This window comes from Talpa occidentalis, unplaced genomic scaffold, assembly GCF_014898055.3.
Source record: "Talpa occidentalis isolate TD23 unplaced genomic scaffold, MPIMG_talOcc4v2.1 talOcc4.6, whole genome shotgun sequence".
In the NCBI taxonomy this organism is placed as follows: Eukaryota; Metazoa; Chordata; class Mammalia; order Eulipotyphla; family Talpidae; genus Talpa; species Talpa occidentalis.
Window position 1 is genome coordinate 69,667,402 of NW_023604972.1, and position 13,669 is coordinate 69,681,070.

The 13,669-nt window shown below is 36.8% G+C and overlaps 1 protein-coding gene across 4 annotated transcripts in view; it reads right to left on the minus strand.

The window, feature by feature from the left end:
• The window catches only part of MAN2A1 (mannosidase alpha class 2A member 1), a 193,169-nt gene that overhangs the window by 142,839 nt on the left and 36,661 nt on the right, over nt 1–13,669 (minus strand). For 3 of the 4 annotated variants that reach the window (XM_037529504.2, XM_054688088.1, XM_037529505.2), the window contains exon 4: nt 8,314–8,485. In XM_037529504.2, coding sequence (XP_037385401.1) covers nt 8,314–8,485 — 172 coding nt within the window. Of the gene's footprint in view, nt 1–8,313; nt 8,486–9,563; nt 9,686–13,669 lie in introns of those variants that run through there. The other variant, XM_037529506.2, reaches the window with a different exon arrangement.

The following is a 13,669-nucleotide window of genomic DNA, read 5'->3' on the forward strand; positions in this document are numbered from 1 at the left end:
GTTTCTGTTAAGTTTCCATAATCAATTGATATTCTTCGGGGACAATAAAAGCTTACATGCAACTATGCCTGAATTGACAGGTTCAGCTCTGCAACAGCTAGCATACAAATTTAGGCACAGACATTTAATCCATAGAATCATCTTCAAAAAGGGAAAAACAAGCCATTACATAAGCATTTCACTAGTAGTCAAAAAATTCTGTTAGTAGTGTCACTCAGCACAAGCTCAGAATTTTAAATAATGGTAGTAAACTTATATACCTATTAACTTTGTCCCCAAAACATGTATTTAGACAAAGAACTCTAAAAATGTTACTTTTAAGTAGGGGGAAAATGCTATCATCTTTGTTGCACAGATAAAAGTGATGAATGAATGACAGTGAATGCTTATAGCTAGAAGGGAGAGAGCTTTAGCAAAGTTTGACCGAAACAACTCATTTGCCCTTATGTCTCTATGGAACAATTTTTTCCTCAGGCAAAATTACATCATTAAGGATTAGACCTATATTCCATTTTACTTCCTACTACCAAAACAGCAATTCTCAAAAGGAGTTTAAGTAAAGACAACAGTTTAAAAAATAATTTTTTTTGCATTCCCACCCCCAACATCTTAAGATGCTCTACTCTTAATGTTGAGTTGAATCACATGAAATTGCCATTTCTGTATATCAAAAGTAGCCAAATATTGGCAATTTCATATGAGCCAAACTAAGTAAAACAGCCAATAAAATTTTAAAGAGACAGAGACTTGCAACCTATTAGTCATAAAATTGGTTACATGTCTGATAGACATTATGCAGATGAAAGGAACAAGACTTAGTTAAGCATTGACCTGAACAGACCTGCATGAAAAATCAGCATTGGAGTCCCAAATCATAAAAAGAGAAGATTCTGGGCCTTCCCGGTGGTGCAGCGGGTTGAGTACAGAGCTGTGAAGCTGTCCACAGCCTCTGCAGTGCGGGTTCAATTTCTGGCTGGCCAGGGAGATTCCCACTGGCGTGGCAGACCTCTCCTGTAGTGCCCGCTGCTTCCGTCAGCAGTGTATTTCGGTAGTCTGCCTTGTTCTGCTCCCCACTCTGTCTCTGATGAATCCTCTCACCCTCCCGCCCTGACCTGTACCCCAGCTCGTGTATAAAAAATAAAAAATAAATCTAAAAAAGAAAAAAAGAAGATTCTGAGAGATTCTGGCAATAGCCCCTAATTTGTAGGATCAATGGCTGAAGCAAAATTAAATGTTGGGACAGACGCTAACTACAGTCACCATTATTTTATGAGCCTCCATCCTACAGAAGCCTCTCCAATCCTAGTCCAACTACTGGACAGAGCTGCTCAATAATGCAACTGTACCAAGATGGGGCCAAGCACAGTCTTACCTTCCTAAAGGCAGAAGTAGCCAGACTCTTTTCCTTCTGAGATGACTGTACTCTTTCCTACACAGTGAAAAGCAGCACCATCAGACAGGCCACAGATCCTACCTGCCCATAAACAATACAAAAGTTGGCATCCTCCCCAGCTCTCCCTGGTGTTCATTCAATCTTCCAAAGTTTAGCTCTTCAACAAAAGGTCTGAGGAAAAATCTACAGCTAGTTTTCTTGTGTACAAGCAACAGTCTGAAATGAACTGGGAAACTAACTCCCGAACATAGAGAATTGAGGATGGACTAAAAGTCCAAGTTTAACAGAGGGCTGAAGGAGTATGAAAGACCATGACACAGGGGCCACAGGAACCATATCACAGGACAGAGAGTCCTGCAAAAGCACTAATGCTGTGAAGAATGGATGACCTGCAACCTTCCCTCCATGTCTGCTTCCCTGAATCTGATCTGTCCACCTTGTTTCACTTGAGTCAAAACTCTGGGGAGTAATATATTGATTAGCTAAGCTAAGGCCATAGCTGACCTGTCAGAGCTATGGCCTGACTTGTCTGGGAAAGACCTTTTCCCAAAAGAAAATAGGTAAAATGAATGAGAAAAAGTATTAGAAAAGGAAGGTATTTGAGGTGAGTTACACTCTCTGTTATGGGACAAATTCCATGTGTGGATACATCTGTTAATACTCAAATTTGAAAAAGGGGAAAACATTTGGATTTACAGACAATAAGATAAAAAACACAAAACTACGAAGTAATTTTTTAAGACATAATTAGAATGGGGACGGGAGGGAATCCTTGAGCAAAATCTCCCAAAATGTAGTAAACATAGCAAAGAAATTAAAATTAAAATTCATATGCAAAAGAGACTAGAGATGCAATAACATTAAATTCTAAAACAATAATATCAAAACAGTAATTAGTAAGCATGAGACACACTCAAGAAATATTTAAAATGACAGATGGAAGCCCTCCCTGGTAGCCTAAGAGTTAAGTATCAGCCCTATCATCACAATGGCTTGAGTTCTATTCCCAGCTGCAGCAGACCTCTCCTGTCTTGCCCACTGCTCCCCTCAGCAGTGTATTTCGGGTAGATCTGCCTATTCTGCTCCCCATTCTGTCTCTGGTAAATCCTCTCACACCCTGCACCTCTGGCGTACACACAGTTCTTTTATGCAAAAATAAATAAATAAATCTTAAAAAAAGAGAGATGGAAAATTTAATAGTTATATTTACCTAGGTAGATTGTAAAAGTTTAGATTTTTGTAGATAAAATTTTAAAACTCCTAAAAAACTCAGGTGGGGACCAGGGATGAGAAGCAAAGGTTATCTTCTCTGAAGCATTATATAGGAAGCTTTTTAAGGATATAAAGCATTCATTTTATAATTAAGCTCTCCTTTTAAAAGATAAAGACTCCCAAGGTAACTTCAGACTGAAATCTATATTCCATATCCAAAAGAAATATTCAAAGTGGCAAGTAAAAGTTAAAATATTATTAAGGGGGCCTCCCCGGTGGCGCAGCGGTTGAGCACTGGGTTGCGAAGCTGCCCGCGGCCTCTGCAGCGCCGGTTCGATCCCCGGCTGCTCCCCGGCCACCAGAGGAGGGTCCCACATGGCGCGCAGACCTCTCCTGCCGCCCACTGCTCTCCTCAGCAGTGTCCTTCGGCCCTTCTGCCTGCTCTGCTCCCCGCTCTGGCTCTGGTGAATTCTCTCACCCTCCTGTGCTTCTGACTGTACCCAGTGCATGTATAAACAAAACAAACAAACAAATAAATAAATAAAAAAAAACATGCCTCTATTAATAAAAAAAAAAAAAATTTAAAAAAAAATATTATTAAGGATATAAAATGTGACAGGCACTATGCAAACCATGTTATTTGTATTCATTTACTCCTCATAAAAGCCAAATACAGTGGATTCCAATATTAATCCCATTTGACAAATGAAGAAAATAAAGCACATAAAGGTTAAGTAACTTGTGCAAGGTCACATAGTAGATGGAGCTGCCAGATTTGAATCTATGCAGCCTGGCGCCAGTGCATTGTCATTTGAACTACCACTCTAAATTGATGTCCATAAAGTAAAAAGGGCAGCACAGATCAAGCAAATCCGAATAAACAACAAAAGAGTGGAAGTGACAGCAATTTTAGTCATTGGAAAGAGAAAAATGGAAATTTATCAATGATGAATGATACAATTTATAATCACACACACACACACACCCCTCAAACTTTACCTGCTCCCTCTCACTATTGGTGTGCACTATGTGTTAGGAGCTGTACCCCTTAGGACAAAGAAATATCCTGGCCAGGAGTGCCCAGAACCTTGCAGGCCTGACCCTATAGCAGATATTCAGGAATGAATAAGCTAGTAACGAAACAAAGAAAGATCAGGATTGAACCTTTATGTGCAGAATTAAAAATAATAAAATACCTAAACATAAAAGGAAGTTATTTGAAAATAAGTGAAATAACATCCTTAAGACACAGTAGACAAAGAACCCAGCTGAACCCAGTCACGCAGGGACACACTATACACACACACACACAAAACCCTCAAGCCCCACCTGCTCCCTCCGTTCACTGCTTGTGCCCACTATTCATTAGGAGCCTTACCCTTTCACATCTGCTGAACTATTATCCATCGAATTTTATATCAAAGCCCATTTTCCACAACTTGGCAAAATTTCACAGTATTTACCCCCCAAAAGTCCACTTCCACAAGCAAATTTCAGGTCTTCTTCAAGATAAAATGACATATTTACTAAAGCACTTTTTAACTTCTTAACCATTTACCGTGTGTAAAGCTAAGCTAGCATCATTATTAGTGTATCTTTTCTGTCCGTTTGTCATTAGCTAATTATTTGGGCCTGCATCCTGTTCTCATTTTTTCCATAAACTGTGTTTTTTATATTGTACAGTTCTGCATAACATGGTGGTTTCTAAGAATATGTATGTGGCAATACAGCAGAACTAACTATATATACAGATGAAAAGTTATTGTAAATATAGACATAGTAGATATCCACCAAACTCTACGAGCTACAGACACTTTCTTTTCAAGTACCAGAAGGTTCCCTGACATTGATCACATTAAGCTATAAAAGAAAAGGTTTAAAAAATCCCAAAGAGGGCCTCTCCTGGTGGCACAGTGGTTGCGTGCTGGGCTGCAAAGCTGACCACAGCCTCTGCAGCACCGGTTCGATCCCAGACCACCGGGCGAGAGTCCCACCTGGTGCGCAGACCACTCCTGCTGTGCCTGCTGCTCCCCTCATCAGTGTATTTCGTCAGTCTGCCTGCTCTGTTCCCCACTCTGTCTCTGGTGGATTCTCTCACCCTCCCGCACTTCTTACTGTTCCCAGTTTTGTATAAATCTTAAAAAAAAAAATTCCAAAGAATAATACTTGTGTAGTCTGTACTATGATGAAGTTAAGGCATTAAAACTAGTTTTTTAACATTGAAAGTCTAATTGGGAACAAAACAACACTTGGAAATTAAAAATTATTTTCCTAACAGAACAAAATTCCAAGAGAAAGCAGTAACAACAGCGATAGAACATTTAGGGAAAATATAATAATGAAAAAATGGTATATTAAAAAAGTTTGAAAGCTAGAGCACCACTAAAAAGCATGCATATAGAGATATGTTCCTTATTAAAAGAAACTGAAGAAACTGGTTCATTTTGTATTGGTGATAGCAAGAGAAAGGAATCAGTAAACAAAACAAAGATCAAGACTATAAACCTGTAAAATATTGTTTTCTGATGCCTGGAAGGGAGACCAAAAGAAAAAATAAAATCACAAAAATGTTAGTTTTAGCCAACCTAATCAAGATGAAGAAAAAAATCAAATTCCCAAATAATAAAACAGAACTACACCTGTGATATTCTTAAAATCTGAACAATCTCAGTAACATCTCTAATATAATTTTTATGGAAAATATGACATCAACTGTACTCAAAGAGTAAAGTAAGACCTAAAACACAAACATTGTTAATCTTAACACTTGATCAAAGAACTACCTCTAAGACAAACACTAGTTCCATAAGGTTTTTATAGGACAATTCTTAATTTTTAAAAGGTTGCAAAGCTAGGTAGCTTAAGGATTCTGTTTGGTTGTGTGTGTGGGTGTGTGAGAGCGCAATGTGGTGTTAACCTAAATTAGCTAACATTTAAATTTAAAAAGTCAAGATATTTTACATAACATTTTGGAATTCCAGCTTATCTTGAATAATTGGAGGAATATCTTGACAACTCAGACATGTGTGGTTGGAGTGGAAGAATAGGTAGGCCCTCTGAGTGCGGCATGGATTTTTGGTCCATCTGTTACCCCTACTGCCCATAGCACTTCAGTGTGGCACATTCCTGGAGAGCCTTATAAGCATTTTTTAAGCTTGCCATCAAGTTAAAAAAAAAAAAAAAAAAAAAAAATCCCAATGTATGATGATGGAAGACCAATTCCCCTCAAATTACCTTTAAATTTGTATTCCTATTTTCATCAAAATATTTTTAGGGCCTCCCCGGTGGTACAGTGGTTGAGCGCTAGGTTGCAAAGCTGCCCACAGCCTCTGCAGCGCTGGTTCAATTCTGGCTGCCAGCGAGGGTCCCACATGGCTCACAGACCTCTCCTGCCACCCGTTGCTCCCCTCGGCAGTGTACTTCGTCAGTCTGCCTGTTCTGCTCCCTGCTCTGGCTCTGGTGAATTCTCTCACCCTCCCGCGCTTCTGACTGTACCCAGTGCTTGTATAAATAAATCTTTAAATAAATAAATAAATAAATAAAATACTTAAAAAAATATTTTTAATAGGATAGGAATAATTTAACAAATTATTCTAATACTCTTAGGAAAAATTAAGTGGTCACTCACAAAAAAAAATTTTCAGTAAAGAAAGACAAGGGGATGGGCCTCCCTGGTGGCGCAGCAGGTTGAGCGCAGTGCTATGAAGCTGTCTACAGCCTCTGTAGCACGGGTTCAATTCCTGGCCAGCCGGGGAGATACCCACATGGCATGGCAGACCTCTCCTGTCTCGCTTGCTGCTCCCCTCAGCAGTGTATTTTAGTCAGTCTGCCTGTTCTGTTCCCCGCTCTGTCTCTGGTGAATCCTCTCACCTTCCCACACATCTGGCCTGTACCCCAGTTCTTGTATAAATAAATAAATCTTAAAAAAAAAAAAAAAAGAAAACAAAGACAGGGGAAAACTTAAATTAATAAAACATAAAGCTGTAACAATTACAGTGAAAAAGAAACTCCATGAAAGAGATCCAAACAGCAGAAACAATGAATAGTTAAACATAAGACATGGCACTTAAAATCAGTAGAAATGAATGGACTACATGAATCTCAGGGAAGCAGCCCCACAGGACAAGGGACTAGCCCCCAGGGCCGGACTGGATGGCATTCCTGAGCAGTGGTCCAACAGGGTGCCCCTGCATTAGCAGTGTCCTTATCTGCAAAATGAAGATAATCACTGTATCTACTTCATAGGATTGTTGGGAGGATTAGCATTTGTAAAGTACGAGTACTGTATAAATAATCTTAAATAAAAGAAAGCAATTCATTCTAAGATAATCCTTAAACTACTAGAAAGTGTGCATGAAGATTTGAACAGAAACTTCCATCACACCACATTAGTAAAATAAATTCCAGGAGTTTAGATAGTGAAGGGCAAAAAGTTAAACTAGGGAAGAAAGGACCATTTATTTGATCTCCATATTGGGGAAGAGCATTTTAAATATGACAGCCAAGTTAGTATCAAGAAAACACAGTAGATTTGACTACATAAAAATTGTATAAGCCTATATGTCAAGCACTGAAAAGTAAGAAGAAAATTAAAACTATAGGAAAAATAAGCATTGGTGTATGTGTACATATTCTTACAAATTCTTACAATCAAGCAATACACAAGGTTCTGCCTGCATCTATGAAAACATACGCAACTTTATATCACTTTTAATCAAAAGTACAAACTAAAATCCTTACTTGTCAAATTGGTCAAGGTTTAGAAAAAATAATGTTGTTAGTCAATAGGCAGAGAAATTGGTTTACTTCTACATAAATAATACACTGAAATAATCTTTCTAGGAGTCACTTTGATTATATGCTTAGAAAAACTTCTAAAATATTAAGACCCATTAATTCCATGAGTCCATTTCCAGGACAAAGCTGGAGCACAAGGATTTCCTCTTTTTTTTTTTCAAATGGAGCTACCATATTACCCAGCAATTCCACTCCTAGGAATATACCCAAAGGACACTAAAACATCAATTTGAAAGAAAACCTGCACACCGATATTTATTGCAGCACCATTTACTATAGCTAAGATATGGAAACAACCTAAATGCCTAACAACAGATGAATGGATCAAAATGATATGGCATATATATGAAATTGAATACTACTTAATCAAAAAAGATAAACGCATGCCATTTGCAGAAACATGGATGGAATTGGAAGGGATTATGCTCAGTGAGATAAGTCAGAGAAAAAAGAAAAATGCTGGATGGTTTCACTTATAAGAGGATTATAGGGGAAATAAATAAGGGATCGGGGAATAAAAAAAAAGACAAAACTAGCAAGCAACTATAAATCAGCAATATTCAGCAGGGGAGAAGGGAGAAGGATTAAAACAGGGGCTGGAAGAGCACAAGAGACTATGGTGATGGTCACAGGTGATCTGATAGTGGGAATTTTATGAGGACTACACCTGAGAGGAGAAATCAAACATTGTACAAAAATGAACAATGATGTAAAATACATATACAAAAATAAATGCAATCAAAAAAAAAAGTCATTTTTTTCAGAGCTGAATCATAGTTAATGAAAAAAGTATGTAAAGAAATATTTTAAGTTGCAGATATAAAACTATATCTTTTAAAAACTTAACATCTGTCACTGTATAATTAATGTTTAGTATTATCAAATTTCAAAAGAAAATTTTAAAAACTAACCTTTTAACAGCATCCTTCTTCTGAGTATCTATGGTATCCCACCACTTAGAAAGATAGGAGATCTCAGACCACATAAATTTCCTCCGGGAGTCTTCTTTCAGCTTGATAACCATGTTATTAAAAATATACTGAGTCTTCTCTCTAAAGTACTCATCAAAAGTCTTCAACCAACCTAAATCAAGATACAAATATACCATAAAGGTCTGGTTCACCTATCTGATTAAAACTCAGGCACAGTTCATTACATTACCTTTGGATACTCTTAGATGTTTCATTCATATGAAGATATATCTTAAAATTTAATATGTATTTTCAAATTATGAAATTCAAGTAGAATGAACAGGAGAATCAAAAAATGACCATGTTGAAAAGAAAGAACACTGAAAACTGCAAAAATTTAGAAATAAGAAAAATATGATCTAAGACCTAAAAAGCATTTATTTATACTAAACAATTAGTATATAATTCAACATAGTCTCTTTTCATAATCTCTCTCTAGTTTAAGAAACTTTTTAAATTGAAAAAAATCTAAAGTGTTTACAAGTTAGCTGGACTGTATTCATAATAAGGAATAAATGTTTATCTCAGTATGCCACATCTAAATTGCCCTACCCATTAAGTAAATTAAACTAAGGAAAAAAGTTCCAAGTACAAGCTATATCTAAGTATCAATATCAGAGCAATAATTAATTATAATATTACTATGAATATGAAAAAAGCAGAATTCTGCTCCAAAATATTCATTAGTACTGGAGATTTCATTTTTACACTTCTGAAAACACCAACTGACCCTAATCAAACAACGAATGTGTACATATCTATGCAAAGTTTTTTTAAAAGAAAATTGCTGATGTTGATGACTTAGTTTTCTGACATTTCATACTACTCAAGTAAACTAGAAATTTTATTTAAGACATTTGCAATTCAACTATAAAGAAACATTTTTAACAAGACCTATTAATTCGAACATCTGGCAGAACTAAAGCAACATGATGAGTGGCTGCGGGAAAACCTAGTCACCAATTCCACCTACTGCTGGCGAGCAAAGGGGACCCTCTGGATAAACTGCTTATCTATGAAATCTTATGGGAGTTTCTATTCTTCCAGGCTGAGCTGCTCCATTTTTTTACAAACCCTCAAACACATGAGTTGATTTAAGGAGTCTAACTGGCTTTGGACTATGATTAAGTGATTAAGTTCATATTCAATGAATATGTATAACTGCTAGCAAAAAAAATAATAACACTCACCAGAAGAGACAACACAACTATTTTGAAAAGAAAAATATGTATGAACTTCTGAAAAGGACACTGCCACTTTGTCCATCTCCCCTGCTTTCACTGAAAACCATTCATTCTGTAGCTATTAGCACCTACCAAATGACAGATATGAATCAAATAGAAATACAGTACAAAATACTCTTTATAACACTTTTTAAATCCAGGGCATTGTATCCTGGTTTGTCACCAAAGAATACTACCTTGAACAATTCAACATATTTAAGTTTAAATTAAAAAAAACCTGTAACTGTATTTAGAAATAGGGTCATTAAGTTATTAAGGTAAAAGGAGGTTATGAAGGTGGGACCTAATCCAATATGGTTTTATTAATTTTTTAAAGATTTATTTTATTTATTTATGCATACAAGAGCTTTGGTGTAGACCAGAGGTGCGGGGGGTGAGAGGATTCACCAGAGACAGAATGGGGAGCACAACAGACAGACTAACTGAAATACACTGCTGAGGGCAGCAGTGGTCAAGACAGGAGAGGTCTGCTGCACCATGTGGGTTAGCTCCCTGGTCAGTGGATCTAACTTGTGCTGCAGTGGCTGGTGGTAGCTTCATAATGCTGAGACTTAATCCCTTGCGCCTCCAGGGAGGCCCCCAATATGGTTTCATAAAAAGAGACAATTATGACATAGATACACACAAAAGAAAGACCATCTGCAAGCCAAGATGAAAGCTCCCCCCAAGACACCAACACAGCTGACATCTTGATTTTGGACTTTTGTAGGCTAGACGCCTCCAGTAACTTTGTTAGGACTACCCTTGCACACCAATACAGTCCTAGAAAAAAATTAGTGTTACTAGTATACAAAAAATAAAGATAGCAACGTGGGGAGAATTTATTTTACCAAATATCATTGTAATATTTATAACGTACATCCACCATCAAATTGCAAACCTGAGCTGAAATAAAATGTAATATCTATTTCTGTGCCATGCTATAGTTATATATGATCCATAAAGACCATGTGCATTATTTAAATGGCTCTATTGAATATTGTCAGTACATCACATAAACCTTTTGTTTAAATTTTAAAAGTAAAAACCAATCCCTATTTAGCTATTAACTAAGTTAAAGAACTGTGAGCAAAAGATAGCTTCCAAAACTAACTTAGTAATACAACACTAGGGCCTCCCCTGTGGCGCAGCAGTTGAGCGCTGGGCTACAAAGCTGCCCGCAGCCTCTGAAGCGCCAGTTCAATACCGGCCGCCAGCGAGGGTCCCACATGGCACGACAGACCTCTCCTGCCGGGCCCGCTGCTCCCCTCAGCAGTGTATTTCATGAGTCTGCCTGTTCTGTTCCCTGCTCTGGCTCTGGTGAATTCTCTCACCCTCCCGCGCTTCTGACTGTACCCAGTGCTTGTATAAATAAATAAATCTTAAAAAAAATAAATAAACACTAGTAATCTAGCACAAAAGGCAATTTTAGAATAGACATTGTGAAGATTAATAAGGGGTTTTTTTAATACCATTATTTATTTTCATTACTTATAATTTATTATGGACTAAGACCATTTCAAAGAATAGTTTGTCACAGGAGTTTTTATAGTGGAATCATAGTGACTGATTAATCCTCTCTGCCTGTAACACTTTATTTGCCCTTCAACAATCATGCAGAAAAAATGTCAAAGATATTTACGTGAGCCAAAATAAAAGTTCAAGGATGTCAGTTTAAAAGCCTTCCATAAAACTCATAAATAATAGATACTAATATCACTACAATATAGCACAATTAATGAAGAATGAACTGAAAGATAGCCTCTTACAGGTTTCAATATTGAGTAATATAACAGTAAATTAGTTTTTATTGCTCATACAATAGAGTAATCAAGTATTGTTTTTTATACTTAATTGACTCTTTTTCTAAATTACTGTAAAAGTACAATTGTACATTAACAAGAGACCAATCAGAAAGACTGTATTTTATAAAAAGCTTTATGTGATGAATCTGTGTGACATAAAATTTTATTCCTATCTCTAGATTTCATAATCTTAGGACAATGAGTTGCAAACTGATTTACTTAAGTGGTCAGTTCACAGCCTTTCTTCCTTTCCCTTGAATACACTTAACGGTTGAACCAGGGCTAGAAAGCATTAAGATACCTTTAAATTTTTCTTTTTCTCTCAAATGACACAATGACCAATGAACAGCTAAGAGCAATTTTAAGTAAGTTGGGAAATATTTAAAGCAAAATTATCTATAAAGCAGGCCTGGACTGAAATTAGATATTTTAGGATTAAAAAAATTTAAGTTCTAAAATACAAAGTTAATAAAGTTGAAAACACTATTTTTAATATATATGAATAAGTAAATACCTAGTAATTGTTCAAGGACAAAACATAATTTACTTTTTTAATTGCGACTTTTAATCACAGCTCTGATGTCTAGAGACTTTGTATAGATCTGATCCTCATAAGAAACATTCAGCTTTATTTGGTTCAAGGGCATATACGGCACCACTTTTAGTGTCTGCACAGAGGGACCCATCCTGAGCCCTGAACACTAAAGGGATATTCCACTGTTCCTCTCACCATACAGTAAATCCACAGGGCAAAGAATTTGCCCAACCAGAGTCTGTCCTGTCCTGCCCTGCCCTGCCCTGCCCTGCTCTTTTTAGTAGTTTGGATCCAGAAATCTGTGTCCAAACAACCCTAAGCCAGCTTCTAGAAGGGGATGGAAAACAACACTGGGATTTTCTAAGTCCTTCCAGTCACAACAGTTGACCTTGCCCTAGCCTGAGCAAAGGCCCAGGGATTGCAGTTTGTAGAGGTGTGGAAAGAGTGCTGGGGTGTCTCCAATATCCCTTCTAGTTTAGAACATGGTCAAGGGTCTAAGAAGAGGTTGGGCTGCTAGATAGGCTGGCATAACCCATACACCCCTTCACATTACACTGGGGAACTGGAGTCAAAGCAATCTAAACCCATACTTGGCTTTCTAGATCAGTGAGTTTGTTCTCAAGGGTAGAGGAAAGGAGCTATCTTCTTCAACAATGTATTTATTTGATCTGTAACTCTTAAAAATTTAGACATTAGGTATGAGGGTCTCTGTGTACTTCTTAATTCTGCACCAGGTGTTGTAAATTTTAGAAGCAGGACTGGATACACACTGCAATTTGAAATTCAAATCAGTCAATTCTCAAGAATCTAGCATTCAGTACATAGCCTACAGCAGCAATAGTTGAACAGATACTTAACAGATGAATGAAATGTATGGTCAAAGAGTATGTACACTTTGACAATTGTTTTTCTTCAACTAGAAATTAAATCAAAGGTAAAATTAAATTTAAAGTAAGTAAAAAAAGCATACTATTAGTGCTAATGTCTGTTTTGATGCTAACCAAATAATCTTTGCCCAATAAATTTAAGTTTCTATAGTATTTATATTTTAAAAAGTTCTGTCAAGAAGATTTTTTTTTTTACTAGTCCATTCTTTTTTATTTTTTTCTCTTTTGAATTTTTTTTATTTAAATATTTTATTTAATATAATTGTTACATCTTTTTTCATCTTTGCACAATGTATGCCTTTTCATTTTGGTTATATTCCCCATACAATTGTACCTCCCCCCTTATTTTGACTCTAGTCCGTCCTTTCCCCGCCCCTCACCCCCCAACCCCTCATAGTGTGTCTCTGGTTTATAGTTGCTTGTTGATTTTGATTTTTACTTTGTATTGATTAGTCTTTTTCCTGGTCCCTTATTTAGGTTTTCTAGATTCCTGTTATGAGTGAGACCATCCGGTATTTTTCTTTTTCATTCTGAGTTATTTCGCTGAGCATGATCCCTTCTAGCTCCATCCATGTTGCTGCAAACTGCATATGTTTATCTTTTTTTGATTGCTGAGTAATATTCCATTGTGTATATGCACTACATCTTCTTGATCCAGTCATCTATTTGGGGGCATTTGGGTTGTTTCCATAGCTTAGCTATTGTAAATAGTGCTGCTATTAACATAGGTGTGCAGGTGCCCTTTGGAATTACTGTTTCTGTGTCCTTTGGGTAAATACCTAGGAGTGGAATTGCTGGATCATATGGAAGCTCTATCTTTAGTAGGTTGAGGAATCTCCACACAGC